This window comes from Anopheles ziemanni, chromosome 3 (assembly GCF_943734765.1).
Source record: "Anopheles ziemanni chromosome 3, idAnoZiCoDA_A2_x.2, whole genome shotgun sequence".
Lineage (NCBI taxonomy): Eukaryota > Metazoa > Arthropoda > Insecta > Diptera > Culicidae > Anopheles > Anopheles ziemanni.
Window position 1 is genome coordinate 5,754,100 of NC_080706.1, and position 18,633 is coordinate 5,772,732.

At 48.0% G+C, this 18,633-nt stretch overlaps 3 protein-coding genes across 3 annotated transcripts; 2 read left to right on the forward strand and 1 right to left on the reverse strand.

Moving 5' to 3' along the window:
* Positions 1-8,533: 8,533 nt before the first annotated feature.
* On the forward strand, positions 8,534-9,353 carry LOC131289490 (uncharacterized). Its single transcript, XM_058318765.1, has 2 exons — positions 8,534-8,939; positions 9,016-9,353. Exons 1-2 carry the CDS (start codon positions 8,534-8,536, stop codon positions 9,351-9,353), a joined length of 744 nt encoding a protein of 247 aa, XP_058174748.1.
* A 3,128-nt stretch (positions 9,354-12,481) lies between these two features.
* LOC131289494 (uncharacterized) lies at positions 12,482-13,559 on the forward strand. The gene is made up of 3 exons (XM_058318768.1): positions 12,482-12,863; positions 12,929-13,118; positions 13,199-13,559. The coding sequence occupies exons 1-3, from the start codon at positions 12,482-12,484 to the stop codon at positions 13,557-13,559; spliced, it is 933 nt and encodes a 310-aa protein (XP_058174751.1).
* Positions 13,560-15,085: 1,526 nt separating this feature from the next.
* On the reverse strand, positions 15,086-17,227 carry LOC131288520 (uncharacterized). Its single transcript, XM_058317660.1, has 3 exons — positions 17,132-17,227; positions 16,854-17,041; positions 15,086-15,689 (listed from the first exon to the last, which is right to left on the reverse strand). Exons 1-3 carry the CDS (start codon positions 17,225-17,227, stop codon positions 15,086-15,088), a joined length of 888 nt encoding a protein of 295 aa, XP_058173643.1.
* Positions 17,228-18,633: the final 1,406 nt, after the last annotated feature.

Below are 18,633 nucleotides of genomic sequence, written 5' to 3' on the forward strand. Positions count from 1 at the left end.
TGAATATCAAAAGCACACGATAAAAGATTGTATCGAACATTGTTCCATTTACATTTTACCAACAAACGTTTACCCACGCGAAGTTTTTGCCCCTCTCTCGATCCCCTCGATCTCACTTTCATTCGTCAAGTTTGAGCAAACATTTGATACACCACGTTGGCAGCTTGGCATCCCACTTTGCGCTTGGTTAGCCAGCAAAAGTAAACATCATATTTCGTTAGGACGCGTTTAAGGGGGGCGCACAAAAAACAAAAACCCGTGAACGAGAATTTTCCTACACATCGCCAAATGGCGGACTTAAAGAGGCGCTTAGACAAAGTACCGCTCCGAAAAGGCGTAAAACTGGAACAAATTTTGGACCGAATGGGACTCGTTCGGCTGGCGTCACGGTTTAATTAACCTTGACTGTGGCCTTGGAGGAGGAGTTGGCGGCCCCGGGGGTTGACAATTCGGTAGTAACTGTGGTAATGGCCGGGTAATTACGCACCATAACGGTGTGTCATTCAATTAATCATGCTCGCTTTAAAGTGATGTCTTGGTCGCTTACATTGCGCCATTGTTGGAAGAAAAACCACAAACCACGGCGAGCGTCCGGGCTCATTTGAATTCCCTTTTCGATTTCCATCCGATGTGTTTGGCCAGTGTGTAGAGCGATGGCTTTCAACTCGTGGGTTGAAAAGATTCCTTCCGCCGTAGCCAAGGGCCATGTCGTAGACGAGTGGTCAACAAAACGCTTTCCGAGCGGGGCCATTTCTTCGCTTTTTAACTCCCATTCTACCGGCCGGCACCATGTTTTTCTCCCGATGATTAATGATTCCGTGAAGGAAGCATGTTTTACACTTCTACCGTCTGAGCGGTACCTTTTAATTAACCTACTTCCCCTTGGTCCGAAGGGTTCGCCCAACGAGAAGCGGGGTTGGAGGAGGGCTCCTTTGAGCATAAAAAGCTTTTGCCGAGCGTGCTCAAATCTCTCCCTGGCGCTGCACTATCAATTATCAATCACTTGCCACCAGAAGGTCCGCGGAACGGGAACTCGGGGGTGGCAAACTTTATTGATTTTTAAATTTTTCTCCTATTCAAATATTAAAATCTTGTAGAGTTAAATCTCTTGAAGTATTTGTAAAAAAATAGATAGACTGCATTGAGATTGTTGACAGGATATTGGCTTTTAAGGGTGAAGAAGTTTGCCAGCACTGCCCTTGGCACCCGAAGCGAACAAACACTTGTTGAAAGGAACTTCTTTTAAGGTCGTCGTTTTCCATTCCTGAACACGAAAATTGAAACGAGAAAAGTCCTCCTCGTGCAAGGATCCGTCTTCGGTGTTTGCGTGTTACTGGAGTGTCCATTAGCGGACTGGAGTTCCTGAAAGGAAACCTCTGCTCCTGCCGCAGCATCCGTTTTTGCTCCTGTGACCTTGGCCTTAGTCGTAGTGCGGGTCGTGTTTTTTCCCCGTTTGCTTTCCTATAGACATTTCCTTCTGAAGCGAGCCGTTCGAGCGTGTCGGTTTAGGGTGGGTGTTTGTTGACTCACGGCGCCTGTCGCGGGTCCCAACACTTTCACATGTGGCCCCGAAGATTTCGATGACTGCACCCCCTCTCTTTCCCTTTCTCTGTCTCTCTCTCTCTCTCACACACACACACACATCTCTCTTTTTGCGCCTGGAATGTGGATGACACAAAGGTGCCGTTCCATTCTGATGTGTGCGACGCGCCACAGTGACCTACAAAAAAAGTAAAACCCGGGGGAAACTTTTACCCCGACTCGGCTGCCATTCCACTTTTGGGCCCATTAGGCCCGCGGGAAGGCGGGTCGGCGGGCGTGGCCAGCGTCCCGTCTTCGCCTGTTTTTTTTTTTCGGGAGGAGAAATTTGTAATTTCGTCATTTCAATAAATATTTATCGTGCCCTCGCGTCATCCGGCGCGATGTTGGTCCGACGATATCGCCACACCGGTTATCCCCTCCACCCCCCCCCCCCCCCTCACCCCTCCCCCCGCCCCATTGCATTCATTGTCTATCCAGAACGGGCTCTCATTTGCATACCCAATTGCACGACCTTTCCTGGAGCGATCTGTTTTCTCGGGCTGGACCGAACCCGGGGAGTCTGCCCACGACTCGAAGTCGGAGGGTCTAAACTTTCCTTCTCACCTTGGGTGGGAGGTAGGCGTCAGTAATTTGTTACGGGTCATTTATAATCGTTTGTTTGAGCTTTTGGGCATGAGCCGGTGCGGGGGCTTTTTTGACGCGTCGTTGCCCCACATCGCTCACGGGAGGAGTCCTGGTACCGGGTTGGGGCAGAACAGCAAATTTGGTGGAAAACATTCGTAGGGCACTAATGGCAGCACATTTTCCGACTCAACTTGGTTCGCTTGAAAAAAGCACTTAACATTGTATTTGACCGGACTGTGTTAAATTAATTGTTAAATAATACCTCCAATTTCATTTTTACGCAATGATGTAAATTACATTACACATGCTGCTTCTCAGCGGAGCGATTCTTGGTTGATTGATCATATTGTTTATTTATTGATGTTTTTCGTGTATTTACTGTTTTATTGGCTGATCCTTTCCATACTGACTGATTTTTACAAAAATTCGCATGGGCCATAATGAGGATTTTTGTTGAGAATTACTTTACAACCGTTAACAGGAAAAAATTGCCTGAACATACCATGTGTATTTCTCCACCGTAGATTAATTTTAATATTTATGTGAACACGGCGGGTAAAAGGAACATTTCACGTAACGGAATTAAAATTAATGTTTGAGTTCAATAAAAATTCACATACGCAGTATGCCACGCGTTTCAAGCAGAAAGTGTTCGTTTTTTAAATATTAAAACCTGTTTCAATAACAACATCACGCAAACGGTCTCAGAACGGTTATTGAATTGCTATAGATAGAAACGTCGATTGCATATCGATAGTGTAATTTGTGATAAAAACCAGTAAAGCTTGAAATTTCATAAACCCCATACGTCATTGAAACCTTTTTGTGGTTAAATAATTGAATTATTCAGGGCTCAAATCAGTCCGCTCTGAAGCAATCAGTTACCGAATAGAGCCGCATATGCAACCAATCGGAATGATGAACCCATTTACTACGTCCAGTGTTTGGGTAATATATTGCTTCGCATCCACTCATGACGATCATGAACTTACCCCTTCAAGTTGTCCACTGCTCCGCCAAACGGATCGACGTCAAAAGCTAATATCCATTAGTTGGTCTATGCTCTGTGCCCGTTCCGTCAACTACCGGAACTAAGCCCCATCAGTTCAATCCGCGGGAAAACACCACGGGCGTCTAATTACCATTACGCGTAACGATGGTAATTTTTCATCGGTCCCACGTTTCCCGGGCCCGAAGAAGGTGGGCCTCCTGAAAGAAACCGCCCAACCGTGTAGGATATCGCTAATAAAATGTGTTCCGGCGACGCTCATCGCAAGCACGTGACACGGACATTTATCACTCTGGGCGCACGAGCATTAACACTACGCGCTACGTGCGCCATGCTGCACGCCATGTTGGGATTCCATGCTCACCTAGCGGCACACATACACATTCATTTGGTGGTTTTTTTTTACTCTTGTTGTCAACTGGACAGACACGGACCGAACAAGTGCAGGCACTAAAGAGGCCATAAAGTATTCCTCTTACGATTCGCCATTGGATTAATGACAAAACCGAGCGCGGGAAGGCACCGACTGTTGTCTTCGAGACATTGCGAGTCGTGCTGCATATAAGGTGCAGCATAGAAGGGAAAGTTATTTCATGTTGGGTTTTATTTTCGTTATTTTGTTTTTCATAAGCGCCCCACATTTAGATGCGATGGAGCGCCATTGCACGGGTCGTGCTCGATTTTCACCTTCCCACCGTCAATTGGGTGGTTGGTGGTGTGCGCAACCAACCGCTTCGGTGGTGGTCTCCTACGATAAACGAGGGGTTGGGCAAGGTTTATCGATCCTACCGTGGGGAGGGAAGGCGCCGATCCTTGATGGAATATTGATAAGGAGCAAGAAAACGGATCCATCCATCGGCACTCGACATAACGCTCAACCCGACCTCGATGATGATGATGATGATGATGAAGTCGCGGTTCGGCTGGCGGAAGTCGTCAACGTCGTTCCGGTGGAAGGCAGTCTCTTGGGAGTTGAAAGGAAAACGAGCCCACGGTGAGCGTGCCTTTTTTTGTCCCGAAGAATTTGTGGCAGGGAAGCGGGATGTACTTCTAATCACGGCAGGAGGATGATTTTTCTATCAATTGTTTTAACAAACAATACCCACCCGGGAGAGATGCTGCCGTCAGCATCTTTTGTGCCTGAGTGGGAGGGCTCAAGTTCCGCGATTCTCCGGTACGTGATAAAAGTTTTTTAAAAGCCGCCATTCTTACGGCTCGTGACGTCCGTGGAAATCTAACACCGATCAGCACCTCCGATTTTTCGACGGTGCGTAGACCGGAAGTGAGGGATTAGTAAAGTTTTAATTAATTTTACCAACAACGATCAATGAAAGTGCAAGCGGAGAAGACGCAAATCAAGTAATGGGGTATGAAAATGGATAACATTCTACAAGGCGTACCCAATATGAAGACATCGGCATGATGATGATATCGACTTTAAGCTCAAAGCATTATTTATCAAACCAGATTTGATGTCTGGTGTAAAAAAGGATGTTTGAATTGAAAAAGCACCCAGCGCGTGAAGTTGATCGCTTGGAGAACGCTTTAAATTCAAGTAACTTGATTTTAAATTCAATTTGTAATATGACCATAGGCATTGAAGGGTTTGTTTTTGGAATTAGCGTCGTTGAACGAGCAAGGCGAGGAAAATCGAGTACAATCGAACTCCATTCATCTTCAGACGGTCTATTTGCTTGCGCCTTAATGTAGGCAACAAATGCTGCATAGTGTTCGGGGTAGTTAGAAAATATGAAATTTGAACATCAGACGTTATACGTAGAAGTCATCCGATAGTAAACAAATGTGGTAAAAGCGGTTAAGCGATTTTTCTACACCGTTAAATGCATTTGGCAGCATATGACGATGATCATTTTTGGTATATTTTGCAGCTGCATTAATTCTTTTGAAAGGAGAAACCTAGGTGAATGTACATGGGATGTAGCTGAATCAAAGTTTGTTGATATTGAGGATGTTGAAAAGTTGTTTGAACTTATGCAAGCAAGAGACTTTTTACATAAGCAGATGCGAAGAAGTATCAAACCAACGAAAATAATCCTTTCACTGTGACATAGAGATGGAGAAAGGAGCAGAAGAGACACAAAAACAGTTGTACTTCTAAACCTAGTTCAAACGTAGAAAATAAACTTTCATCGTCGTCAAAACCAACAGAGTCTCCGACTCAAGGGACCTACTTACCTCCATTCCCGGTAAGTTTTCCGCTACTTACACGAGCCTTTTTGTTGCTACCATTTTCCGCCATCCATCCATCATCGGTTGCGCTCCTCCGTTCTGACTGCCGATTCTCACATTGTGGTCTTCCGCTGCGGACCTGTTTTCGATGGAGATGTAAACGTTGAAGCCATTGTGTTGTGAACCGTAAGCCACGCGGGATCACGCACGCCAGACCGGACGGCTCACGCTGATACGGTTAGCCCGATTAGAGTAAATTAGATAATCGGGCGCAGATCGCTGCTGGAGCTGAAGATGTAGGCTTCACCCTTGGAGCCGTGGCTGACCACGTTTCACTTTTCTGCACCTCTCTTTACCAAGTCCGCCGCAGGACCGGTTAGTTTGTGTTTTATTTGTTTGGGTGTACTCACCGCAGCACGCGCAGTTTTATTCTTAGGCATCGCTCGGCATTAAAAGCTCAACTTTCCACCGGCAGCTTCCGGGGCAGTGCAAAATTGGAGATGTTATTACGGACCACATGTCGGTTGCAATTTGGCTCACGATGAAGCGGCATTATGGGTCAGATGGCACGATAAGATCGTACCCATTTGTTCGATCGCTCTTTGTGTGCGCTTGTGGTAATGCACCCGATCTGACTACCGAAATAATTTGAGAGCTTGAAGTTTTGAGCAGACTACTTGGATTGTTTGATTTGCGGTTAGTTTTAGAGTCCTGATGATTGAGTTTATTTCCTTTAATCGGTTCGTATAGCCATTTAAAATATAAACCTACTGGTTTTTTAATAAACAAAAAGTAATCTCAGCTTTAACCACCGATTAGATATTTTGTAATCAAGGTCTAAATAAATAAATAACAATTTTAATCTTCATTAATATTCATCACTTTATAGTAATTCAATTTCAACTCAAAATTATCCTAATATTCTTCTTAAAGGGTCCAGCAAACTCATTTAAAACTTTTCCTTTTCCCGCAAATAACCTTGAAGCTGGTTCAAATATAGCTGGTCCGCAGTCAAAAACCCTAAACGTCAAGCTTCACCCGGTTTATCGCACTCATTAGGCATCCTGTTCTGCGCCGCGGGACCCAAAAAGACGGCATGACACTCTCGAGGTGAGGCGTAAAATTGACCCATTTGTAGGGACGGTCAAGTGCGACTGTCATTGCCGGCAATGCGTTTCACGCGTGAACGATTTTCCCCCCACTTCCTTCCCCCGCCAAGAATCGAGACGGTACCTTCCCCCGGAGGGCCAGTGAAAGTGAAACCGAAATCCGAGCGATCCGCTAGACGAAACGCGGCGTCTAAAGTACGGCGAATGAATTACGCCCTGCTTCATCGGAGCAGGTGTCGAAGCGAATCATAGCGACCGTTTCCCGGCCGCTGGCGTAACGTAATAAGCGACGAATTTATCTTATTTGCCCGCTGGCCGGATTTTCCGCCCCGGGCCCGATCCCGAAAGCAGCGGGAAATTATTTCTTTCCCTGCCTGCAACTGGGTTAATCATCACACCGACCACAAAGACAGTAACGGTCCGGCCATCGGGTAAATTCCCAAAAATTGCCTTCGAATAGAACCGCTTGACAGCTCAATTAGTGTCCTATCTGATAAATGACGCGTCGTGGGGTAGGACCGGGGTGGTAGGAAACGGGGAAAAGTGCCATTATGTCCTGCAAACAGTCGATTCCTAGCTTATCCACCGACGTTGTTATTTACCGTGGATTATGTGCTGCCTTAGTCTGCACATTAGCAGCAGTGAACTAGTCCTGGAGCTTTCACTGGTCGCCTGTGTGCCCGAGTTCGAGACCTCTATCGGATTTAGGTCCGCATTAAGTGCCTTTTCACGCACTACTAAACGGTGCTGGGCGAACGTGGTGGGTGACGTGGCCGCAGCCAAATCTCCGGCTCGCCCAGTTTCCCAGTTCGAACCAGTGAAGCATTAATTTATTGGCCGGATTTTCACTTGTCACCGGCTCCGGCGGGATGTCGCCGCCGAGCAGCTGGCAGCCAGGGGGATGTATTGTGGCAATTTTCCGAACTTTTTCCGACCGACGGAACCCGCTACATGACGCCACAAAGGATGGCACGGCGAGGGAAAATGGGCGAATAAAGCGAGCTGGCGCTGGGAGACGGTTCTTTCAGCGATCGATGGTGCGTTTAGTTGCGACCACAATCAGTGGATGCGAAACGAATAAAGGGTTTAAGATGGCACTGGAACAACCACCCAACTGAAATGTCAGTTTTAAATAAAATATGAGAACGAATTCTGTTTTTGACAGATTTATTTCAGTATTTTATTAGAAGGTGCTCAATTATTTTGAAAGATTTCCAGCTTCAAATGTTTTATATCTCTCTCTCAATATCTCTCAGTTGTGTTGCACATTACTAGAAATTCGCTTAGTCAAAACCTACGTGCTCTTAAATCAAATCCCCTTTATAATTTTAATATGAAAATAAATAAAAATATATGTATTTTCATTGTAGCTTTCCGAGATATAAACAACATTTGATGTCAAGAAAATTAAATCGATGGCAGACAAACTGGTTCAACAAAATCATTCCAAATTACTTGTCATTGAGTACCGTTCTTCGCCCTACCGTACCTCTGCCTGGGCGATTTTTCTTCCGCCCTTCCACCCCTTCCGTGGCGAGCGACTAAACGCACTCCGGAACCGAAAAACCCGGCGAAGAAAACAAAGCCCTGGAAAGCGTTGCTGGCATTAGAAACTGTAAGTAATCAATTTCTGCGGTTGATCGTATGACTGATCGCAACTGGTTGTGGCAATACACCCTGGAGTGGGGCACCAGACACTCCAGCCCGGCCCGAAATTGGGAACCTCGGAGCCATGGGGACCGCCGGGAAAGCGAGCGCCAGGGGAGGAAAACAAATTCGATCATGGTCATGGCCGTTCTGGCAAAGGCTGAGGCAGCGTGCGGTTGTATAAAAGCGACTTGCGCAATTGCCTCCAGTCATCAGTTACCGCTCAGCCGTTCCCGGTAGAAGATCTTCTCGTTCCCGGAGTTACCGTACCCGCTCGGTGTCGCATAAATTTCCCTGGTTGATCCGCGAACCGCAAGGATTTAGGCGTGATTTATTGCCATTTGAAAGCCACCAGTGTCGTGCTTGCTGTCGTTTGTGTGCGTTAGTGAGGGAGAAAAGGATCCATTGCAAAATGAAAGTGTTCCTGTGTGTGGTGGTGCTGGTCGGGTGCACGCTGGCCCTCGGTTCGGCCCAGAAGGACTGTGGCACGAGCGAGGGTGCGCTGTCTTGTCACGGAGCGAAGATAGTGCGGAATCTCGTGAAGCGACTGGCTCGTTCGGGCAAGTCGGAAGAGGTCGGCGTGGTTAAGCTTTTCCCGGGCGTGGAAATTGTCGACGCCAGCGGCAGCGAGGACCGCGAGCGATCGTTCAACGAAGTGCCGGACGAGGATCGGACCGTGTTCGGGCGCGTGGGAAAATACCTCCAAAGCCACGAGATCAAGATCAACTTCGGGCAGTTGCTGAAGCGGTCCGACATCCAGGATGCCATCCGTACCGCGTTCGGCTCGATGGACCAGGAGGTGATCGCCGATGTGGCCGGTTCGTAGCAGTACTTTCGCCGCCGCCGCACAACGTCGTTCTATACTCGGGAAACCGTTTTTTTCACATTTCACAGAGGCCCGCAAGAAGGACAAGGGAGGACTGGGCGCGATCATGATGATGGGTCTCATGATGGGAAAGCTGCTGGCGGCTCTCGGCTTCGGTGGCGTGGGACTGCTGGCTCTGAAGGCGCTCGGTGTGTCGATGGTGGCGCTGCTCTTGTCCGCCATCCTGGGACTGAAGAAACTCACCGAACACGGCGACCACAAGGGACGACACAATGACGAGCACTTTGAGGTGCACTCGGACGATGGTCACCACGAGCATGGAGCGTCCCGGAAGCGTCGCTCGGTGGAGGATGAACAGGCGGCCAACCAGCTGGCCTACAACGGTTGGGCACAGCTTATCAACTGAGAGGCGGGGCAGGGGTGCGAGTTTAGGCGCAGAACAAACCAATCATAACCAATTTAACTTATTACTACATGTGTAAAGACATGCCACATTATTTATTAGACAATCCAAAGCAGCAATAAACGTACCAGCAAGTCTATCCGCAGTGATGACTGTGCCGAATAAATCTGAACAATAAAATTGGATTTATTAGAACATTTTATTTACAAGAAAAAAGAAAAATGAATGTTAGAACATTATAAGAATATTATAGAGAAAAGAGTTCAGAAGAAGTTTCAGGAAACGAAAGGTAACAGTTCATTCAAATTAAAAAAAATACATAATTTTTCCGGTTTTCGAAACCGATACGATTTGAACAATAAACTCGTCAAATCTTGTGTTTTGCAAATTGCATATTGACAGGCAAAGCAGAAAGCTTCGAGCAGAGCTTCGGGAATGTCAGTGTTTCTAAATTGCCTTTAAGTTTTTTCATAACTTCTTGTCTATGTGTACAAAGTGGAGGAAACATCGATTGATTTACATGATCTAAACGATATGTTTCGGTGCTATCCAAAATTATCTAATTTATTATGATATGTTATTTGATATCTTCGTTTCCGATATAGATAGAAAGCCGAATAAGTATCGCAGAAAGATGATTGTTTCAATTGAAGCGAAGTTGAAAATTTAAGCATTACTGCGTTCTATGGGAGTAGCAGTAGACGATGAAACAATATTTTCACAATAAATCTCAGTAACAAAAAATTTCGTTCTCGCATGTTCCAACTAACTTCAGAAGGCTGGTATCATGTTTTTGATCTCACTGTTATCCTGCTGAGAACAAAAATCCAAAAACAATAGACTACAGCTGAAAGTTCATAAATATCGCGAAAAAAGATGGAAAAGCATTGTGCCACAAAAACACGCAAGCTAGTAACGGGATCAACTGCAGGTGCAAATAGTGGTCGATTTTCACATGCTTCATGGTTTTCGCCCAGGAATGTTTCGTTTACTTTTGTTTTCCTTTGGTCCAGCCGTGCACCCGCCGACAGCTCATATTGACTCGCTTCGAACACCCCATCTTCACCATCCGCAAACATTTGCGTGTGTGGGATGCTTTTTTTAGCCCGCTGCGCTTTGTTTGGTGTGCATGTGGTGTTTGGTGTTTTTCTTTTGCTCGTTGCTCGCTAGATGACCAGGTTGGAAAAAGTAGGCCCCCGCGATGCACCTAAACCGAATGGCCAGTGACCGTGGGGAAATGCGCTGGCAGCGCGTTAGCGGGAAATGCGTCCGCGGTTTAATGATCTCCATCGCATGCCGAGGGGTCGATGGGGGGTTTTTTTTAAATGAAAAATTTAAACTGTATTCAAATGACCGAGAATGGAATGTTTTACACCTGGGCATACCAGTTTTTCCTAAGAAAATTCGGACGAACGGTTTGTTCTGTATCAATTGGACAGCAATTTATTTTTTAACCCGAGAATTTCTTTATTTTTCCAGATGATCCCCAATAAAATACTGATGGTAAATTAATGAGTTTCCACCGATTCACGTGAATCAATTATGCTGCTGATAATAGATCCCACATGATGATACATCATTTCAATAGTTGCAATTAAGTTTTTGATGTAGGAAAAAGCATGGTTGAGTTTAATTGTTGGGTAAAATATGACAGGGTTAATAAGACTGTTTATTTCTATTCGAGCGTAAGCGGAAAAGTGTTTAAAACGTTCTGCCTAAAATGAAATGTGGTTCATTTCTCATCTTCCCCTAAATATTGTGGCAAAATGAAGTCAACTATTTTCGCATCAACATTTCATTTTCGACAATATGTCACAGAAGCAGGTGCGCACGTGGTAATTGGATGTCATTATGCATCTTTCAACGGCCGTCTTTCGGTTGACGGAGGTGACTTATGTAAACACATTAATGCCAGTTGCTGCAAAAAAAGCAGTCGTTTTGATGGAAAGTGAAAAATCATCGCCACGATCTAATGTGATACGCATCTGATTAATGATGGCGCCGTGTGTCTGCACTTGTTAACTTTCAGTGAAAACGGATCTCCGGTGCGTCTCGTCGAAAGGATCCGTTTGAGACTCGCGTTGGCTTGTTCTTCTCTTTCACTCTCCCGCTCGTCGTTCGAAATGGTGAGGCGGGTGGAATTCTTGCTACAAGCCAAAACCTACATCTCCTCCCCGATCGAAGGGCGGGTGTGGAAAACTTTTCCCTCCAGTCATGCGGCGCGACCACGCAGCCCCCGGCCCCGTTGCAGATGCAGTTGCTCGACGTCGACGTCTCGCAGGGCGCCGGGAGGATGCCCGAACACAAACGCCAAACATAACGCCCTCCCCTCCCCCCACCCTTTGGGCAAACACAGTTACAGTTTGTTGTTTCGAATGAAAAGTGAAAAAATGCAAACCAACCCCTTGCACTCCTCGGTGAAGGAAGGGGTGGGGGGGCGGGGGGGGGGGGTGTCCTGAGTCGGAAAGAAACCAGTCAAACGTTCGACTTTGGCACACTTTTCCACACCACGTGCCGGGGGGTTTGGGGTTTGAGGTGGAAAAACTGCAGCACGCCAGGGATGCATCTCGTGGGTGGATCGATGCGTGGCGCGATCGGGCGGCGCGGGGAAGGTCCCGGCAGGATGAACAGTGGTGCTCGAGTGGCGCGCCAATGTTCGCGTGTCCGTGCGCTTGTTAATTAATCCAATTGGAAAATGTGCGCCGGGCGCTTTTCTCCCAAACCTCCGAAGCGGGGAGGAATTTTCCTTTTCGCTCGCTCGCGCTTCCCTGCGTCGGCCGTTCGGGGTGGGATGGGTTTTCTTTTGGCGTGGTGGGGATGGACCCGGGCCCCGAACCAGCTGCTCATCAACTGTGAAGTGAATAAAACTCGTTGCATTCTCGCAAACTCTATCATTTTATGGCTTCTTAGTGTTTAGTGATAACATCGGATAAGGCACCGTCCCAAATGAGCGCTAGTCGACGATCGTGAGTGGTAAAGCAGCAGAAGCAGCAGCAGCAGCAGAAGTGTGGTGTGAACGATCTGAACTCTCGGTGGCCTTGTGGTGAAGACGTGAAGTGTTGCAGTGTGCCTCAGAGTCTAGTCCTCGGCAAAGGATCAACTTGAGCAGCTCGAGCGGCGTGGCAGCAATCATGTCCTTCAAGAAAGTGGTCTCGATCCTGGTGATCTGCGTGGTCGCCGTGCAGGGCGCTAGTGTGGCGCGAAAGGCCGACACGGCCGCCTCGGTGGCGGACGAGCTGAGCTGGTCCTGCGTGAACAACGTGTCCTGCGTTGCCGGGCTGGCGAAGGACGTCATCCAGAAGCTGCAGTCGCGCCGTTCGGTCGACTTTGGCGTGTTCAGCGTGCAGCCTCTGGAGCGCATTCCGCTGAGCGTTGAAGGACGCTCGTCGGGAGCTCTGGACTTCCTCAGCTCGCACGCCCTCAAGGTCCCGCTCGGTCCGATGGTGGTCAACGTCGAGCGTTCGGCTGACTATCCCAACTTTGTCGAGGTGTCGCTGCTCAAGAAGGACGATGGTATGACTCGCGGAGATCCTTGCGCCGCACTCCAGCATTTAACCTTCTGTTCCTTCCTCCTGCAGGAGCCCGCGGTAGGACCCGCAAGCACATGCGCTTCTTCGTGCCCGCCTTCCTGGTCTTCAGCCAGATCGGTTGGTACGCGCTGGCCATCGCCGGTGTGAAGCTGCTGGCGATTAAGGCCTTTTTGGTCGCTAAAATTGCCCTAATTGTCGTTGCGATGATGACGTTCAAGAAACTCATGGAACCAGTCGCGTAAGTTCTCGCCAAGGATCACGCTCTCGATGACTTTCATGACTCCCTCATTGCCTCTATTGCCCTCCCCTCCCTCGCAGTGTCATGCCAGCACCGTACTTTGACCACCCGGAGCCGTTCATGATGCCGTACGGTATGGACTTCCACCATGGATTCCCGGGCGCCGCCAACGACATGTACTCGATGGGACTGGGAGGCCACCTCGGACACCACGACGGCCCGTCGGCCCTGCACGCCTCCGAGGGAGGTCTCGGTGCCGCCAGCAACGTCAATCCGTCGGTGGTGGACGCAGCGTCGGCCGCCTCGGACAAATCGGCCAGCTCGCCAGCCCAGCCAGCGTCGGTAGTCGCCAGCGGCAACGAGCGCCATCACTTCGGCGCCAGCAGCAAAATCAAGCGACAGGACTTCTACCCGCAGGCGCAGTCGGCCAAGTACCTGTGAGGAGCCAAGCCAGCAGCCTCCATCCTGCCTTGCCTACCACGACGGACGGCCGGATCCAGGATCTCCCGACTGATGACTGACGACTAAAGGGCTCCCATGGAGCATGGGAATGGCCTTCAACGCCTTCACTCACATTTAAACGCTTTAAGCCTGGAAGTCTCCAAAGAACCAAAGTCCCAATTTTTGGGGAAAAACCGACGAAAAACCCCGAACGTCCCGCCAGAGAGTCTGTTGTATTATTTGTTTCTGCTTTGTCTCCCGATCGCGCGCACGCGGCGATCCGGCTGTAGACAGTGCTAAAGGAAACCTTACCCATCCTCAGTGTCCCTCCGATGTCTTTGTACGAAGCGCAATAAAATATTTATTTATTTATTTATTATCTGTTGACGGAAAAGTGTATAAACACCTTGTGATTTGGTTTTTCTCAAAACTCGAAAGAAAATCTCTGCTCTCATCGCTGGGGAATCGGTAGTTCGGAGTCAATTGGTACTTCTTTCTTCCCCTACTAACCCACTTACGGTCATGTGCAATCGTGCGAAAGTTATTTAGGACAATCGTCTGATCGGCTTCCGGACATCGTCCGACTATCCTGGCGCGACCGGACTCCTCCGGTTTGCGTGTGGCTCATGCTCATTGGTGTGTGGCAGGAAAGCGAAAACCGGCTCGCCGAGAGAAGAAGGAAGATGCACCTGGGGATCTCAATTAGCCTCATCCGTCTCACACGAAGTGCACGAGTTGAGGCTAATCAATCCGGAACCAACTTACGCTCTCGACTTGTGGCGTTAACGAATCGTAAAATTGCACCGAATCAGTGAAGGGAAGGAGTGCTAGTAAGGGGGCACTCGTTGGAGTTGCATGCTCATTACTAGCGGTGTCTGATGCATTCGCTTCTTGAAAGCACCTGCTGATGGGATGGAAAATAGCTGAAATGACTGGTTGGCTCTCACATTTTGGTACGATTCCATCCAGTGATCATGATTACCAAACTCATGACGATTTGAGGGAATGCTTAAGCAGAATTCTGAGAGCGACCCATATCCACTCATGATTTAGAAGCATTTCTGTTTCCTAAAGTTTCAGAATGAACCTCGTTAAATTAATTCCTTTGATCCTCGTTGAATGTCGGCTTCGAATTGATACTATTTCTGACCATATTCCATATTGTTCTACACATTATATTGGTGTATGGTTCAAATGGTTTTCGGGCAACATTTCCCCGACCAAAGTCCTCACTTTGATTTCTTTGATTTCATTCAAAGAACATCAAGGAAAAGGGTTGGCTTCCCAAGAGACTCCTCAGGCGATTAATGAAACCGATTACTCGGCAGCAAACAGGACGTTCGGGGGCTGTTGACGCTGAGATTAAACCGCCGGATGGAAGCCATTAAGTGGATGGTTGTCGATAAATAAAATAAATAATTTATTCAAGAAGTTCGGAGCGAAAGGTTACGGCGCGGCCTGTGGACCGAACCGGACCCTTCCGGCAGGTACTGGGAACTATCGGCCGACACTCGGGAGTTCGACAGTCAGTGCGTAGGACGCTGGGGTTGCTGCTGCTGGTAGGCCATCTCGTGCGGGTCGGCCATCAGGCGGCGATTGAGCTCGTTGGAGAACGATTCGACGAACCCATCGAGGGCGCGGGCCCAGCCCGAGCTGTACGTGTCGACATGGTGATGCGGTTCGGGTGCGTGGGCCACCACCTCGTAGGTGACGTACTTCTTGTGCAGCAGCTTCTTGATACCGAGCACGCTGGCCAACACCAGCGCGAGCTTGGAGACGAGCAGGGCTTTGCCGACGAGGAGCGCGATTCCCTTCAGGACGAGCGCTCCGAGTAGGACCGCTTTCATGATGACGGCTGCTAGGATCGGGGCGTACTGCTTCAGCCGACCGCGCCCTTCCTCGAACAGACGTCGGGTGTCGAGCGAAACGCCAAAGTTCAGCTTACCGTTTTCACCGGACGCCACCACCACGTCGGTCGCCCGCGTCGCCTTCCACCGGATGCTGCGGCTGTGGATGAAGCGCCAGATCTTGTCCGCCACCATCACGCTCAGCTTGTGGTCGTCGGAGGTCGTTGAGCGCGCCAGCACCGCCAGCTCCTCCGAGTCCGGGTCCGCCAGCTGCTCGTCACTCCTGCCAACGGGGGAAAAGCGGAATCGGGTCTGTGATGGAAATTTTCTCTGGAAAAACCCCCGCTCCGTAAACTACGTCCCATTGAGGTTTGGGTTAACTTTTCACTAATAGTCCAACATCCGAGTGACCGTGTTCGAATCGACCTATTGAATCACACTGTCCCATTTTGGTTGAATAGAGTTTTCCTACATCGTACGTCGAGCAGATTTGAACGAGATTATTTTACAGCCCCCAAACCCTATCCACACTGAATAGGGAGGACCAATACACGAATCATCCTTAGAAGTTCATGGGTGAATCAGTATTCTCCAAAACGGTATTATGTTACACACCACCCGGACCATGGGGTCTGATTGTGGAACGTATGATAATTTTCCGATTGGTTTCGATCAATTTGCCTGCGGCCAGCGCCCGGACCGGACGCAAATAGGCGGAAAACCTACACGTGCGGCCTCAAAGTCGATAAATCATATTTTTCTACCATCATATGGCATTCAGGAGCGGGAAGGGTTTGGGTTTGATTAAATTCAACCGGAGCGTACGAGGAAATGCATACAAATGTAGGCATCTCATTGATTAGGGTTGTCCGTGGTCAATAGCGGTTGTTCAAATCCTTCAATTGTGGGTATCAGATTCAATGAAAGCCAGCGATGAATTCAAGTTATCGTTACCTTCCGAGGTTCGATTCATTGGAATTACGTTTCATTTAAGTCCCAAGATTAAATTCGTTGGAAACTGTTTGCATTAGGTTATTACTACGTTTCGAGATTCGAATATGTATTGAATATCCTTACGGAAATGAATTGTTTTGGTAATATCAGCGATTTGCTTAGGTCCGTGGATTTGCGTAGGTCATTAAATGTTTCATAGGTTCCAAACATAGGCCTCTATTTTCGATATTCAGTGGAACCGAATCCTGTTTAATTCCTAGTAAAATCCTACTCGCAAACTCATTTACCACATACGCTTTGTGTATGCAATCGGATACGATTTCTCGATTCGATTGCTGTTAACCTGGAAGCATTTCTAAATACTAGACTTCCCACTGGAGCAGCCTCAAATACGGTGCTTTCAAATATTCGATGCACTAGCCTCAGCTGGAACGTTGTCAAGAGTTTGTATTTCTAATCCGTTCAATCGTGCGCTATAAATCGAGAGACCTACCGGGTTTTCATCAGCTCCAGGCTATCCCCGAGGCTGATGGAGGATTTTTTCAGCATCCGGTTCATGTAGGTGACCAGCTTCAGCATCACGCACGAGCTGTTGTCCTTCTGCGTGCACTTGCCACCGAGCCGGCGGATGAAGCTGTCCTCGAGCGTGGTTTTGCTGAGCTTGCCGGCAGCGTCCGCTTCCTGTTGAATTTTGCGGATGAGCAGAACAAAGCATAAAACCAGAACAAGATTAGCAACCATCCGTAGCGATGGATTTAGCTACACCCTCACCAGGTGATTCACGGCACTTCCACTGTCCACGGTGGGGTTGGATTCGATCAGTGCGACCAGCGCACATACCACCAGCATCACACGTGCGAACGCCATGTTCGAGATGGTTTCTCAAATCTGTCGGTACGTTTTCTCACGAAAAGAAATGTTTTGATCACGAATGATGTTTCAAGTGAACTGTGTTTATGGCTCAGATACGACTCCGCGAATAACTTCACTCACGAACGGGGACACTCGCTATAGCACGACCTCGGACAACCACTGCACATCTTGAACTTGGCGTCGACGAAGCAAAACTGCGCCCCGACATTGGAGCCTCTTATTTATAAGCCGTTCCCGAGATGCCTCTTCCCTGCGGAGATGACTTTTTTTTCTTCCCTCTATCAAGAGACATCCGGCCCTTGGAGCTGGCGGTGGAAAAGAACTTGCTCGGACCGAGTGCCGAGCATCCGATACCGGTTCCGTTGCGTGTCCAGCGACATTGGCATTCCTGCTTCGCCGTTTCTGTCCTGCCCGGCATTAATGCACTTCGCTCCCTCCGCCCTAAGAAGTAGGTTAAATGAGGGGAGCTCGCTGAAAAGGAAAAGCGGACGGGATGGGAAAAAGTGTGTGTGTGAATGTGATGATGCCTTCCGTTCCGAGAAGGCAACGGCGTACGCGAACATACGCGACCGATTAGCTGGAGTAAAATTAGTTTTCCCATTAATGTTAACCTCCGCTGTTGGATGCTTCGGATGAGTATCGGTTGGAACATCCTCCCAACAAGCATTCCTCTCCGGAGGTGTGGTTCAGGAGACTGGACCTATTGCCAGCCTAAGAAACGATACCGATTCCAAAACCCTGTAGCGAAGTGGAAGCACCCTAGACTGGTTTAGAAATTTATGTTTTCCTTTCTTGGGAAATCGTTTGGTTTCAACCGGATCAGGGACGCGTGGTGCAGCTGGGAGTGGTCGTGTGTGTGTGCGTGTGTTTGAAAAAGGAAAAACGAAATTCATCAGAACCACTTTCCTCTACATCCGGTCGCCTGGTAGCAGCACAGGAAAATGACGATTAACGCCTGGTTTTGTAGGAAAGTGGTTTTACTCGGCGTGCGTAGTATCTGCTCAAAATGGCTTTGCTTAAAAAAAATAAATATAAAGTTTATTTTAATGCGATTGAACCGGATATTTTATGTCGTTTCACTATTTAATTAACTCTTCATAGGAACTCAAATCTGTACTCGTTTTATTTAGCTTTTACAAACTGCAAACGAATGTTGCCATTTGTTTTCAAGTCTAAGTGATTTCAAAATTAATAGGCAACACAATTGCAAACAGCAAAGTCCAACCACCATTACTGTTTTATTATGATTTTTATAACCTCTGTAAGCTTCCACTACGCGATTAAACCCTTTCGGTGATCTGAATATCAAACAAACAAAAAACTAAAAGTGAGCAGTATTGATAAAAAGCATGAAAAATTAGAAATCGACAAATCACTTCCACGGCCTAGATTTAAAACGT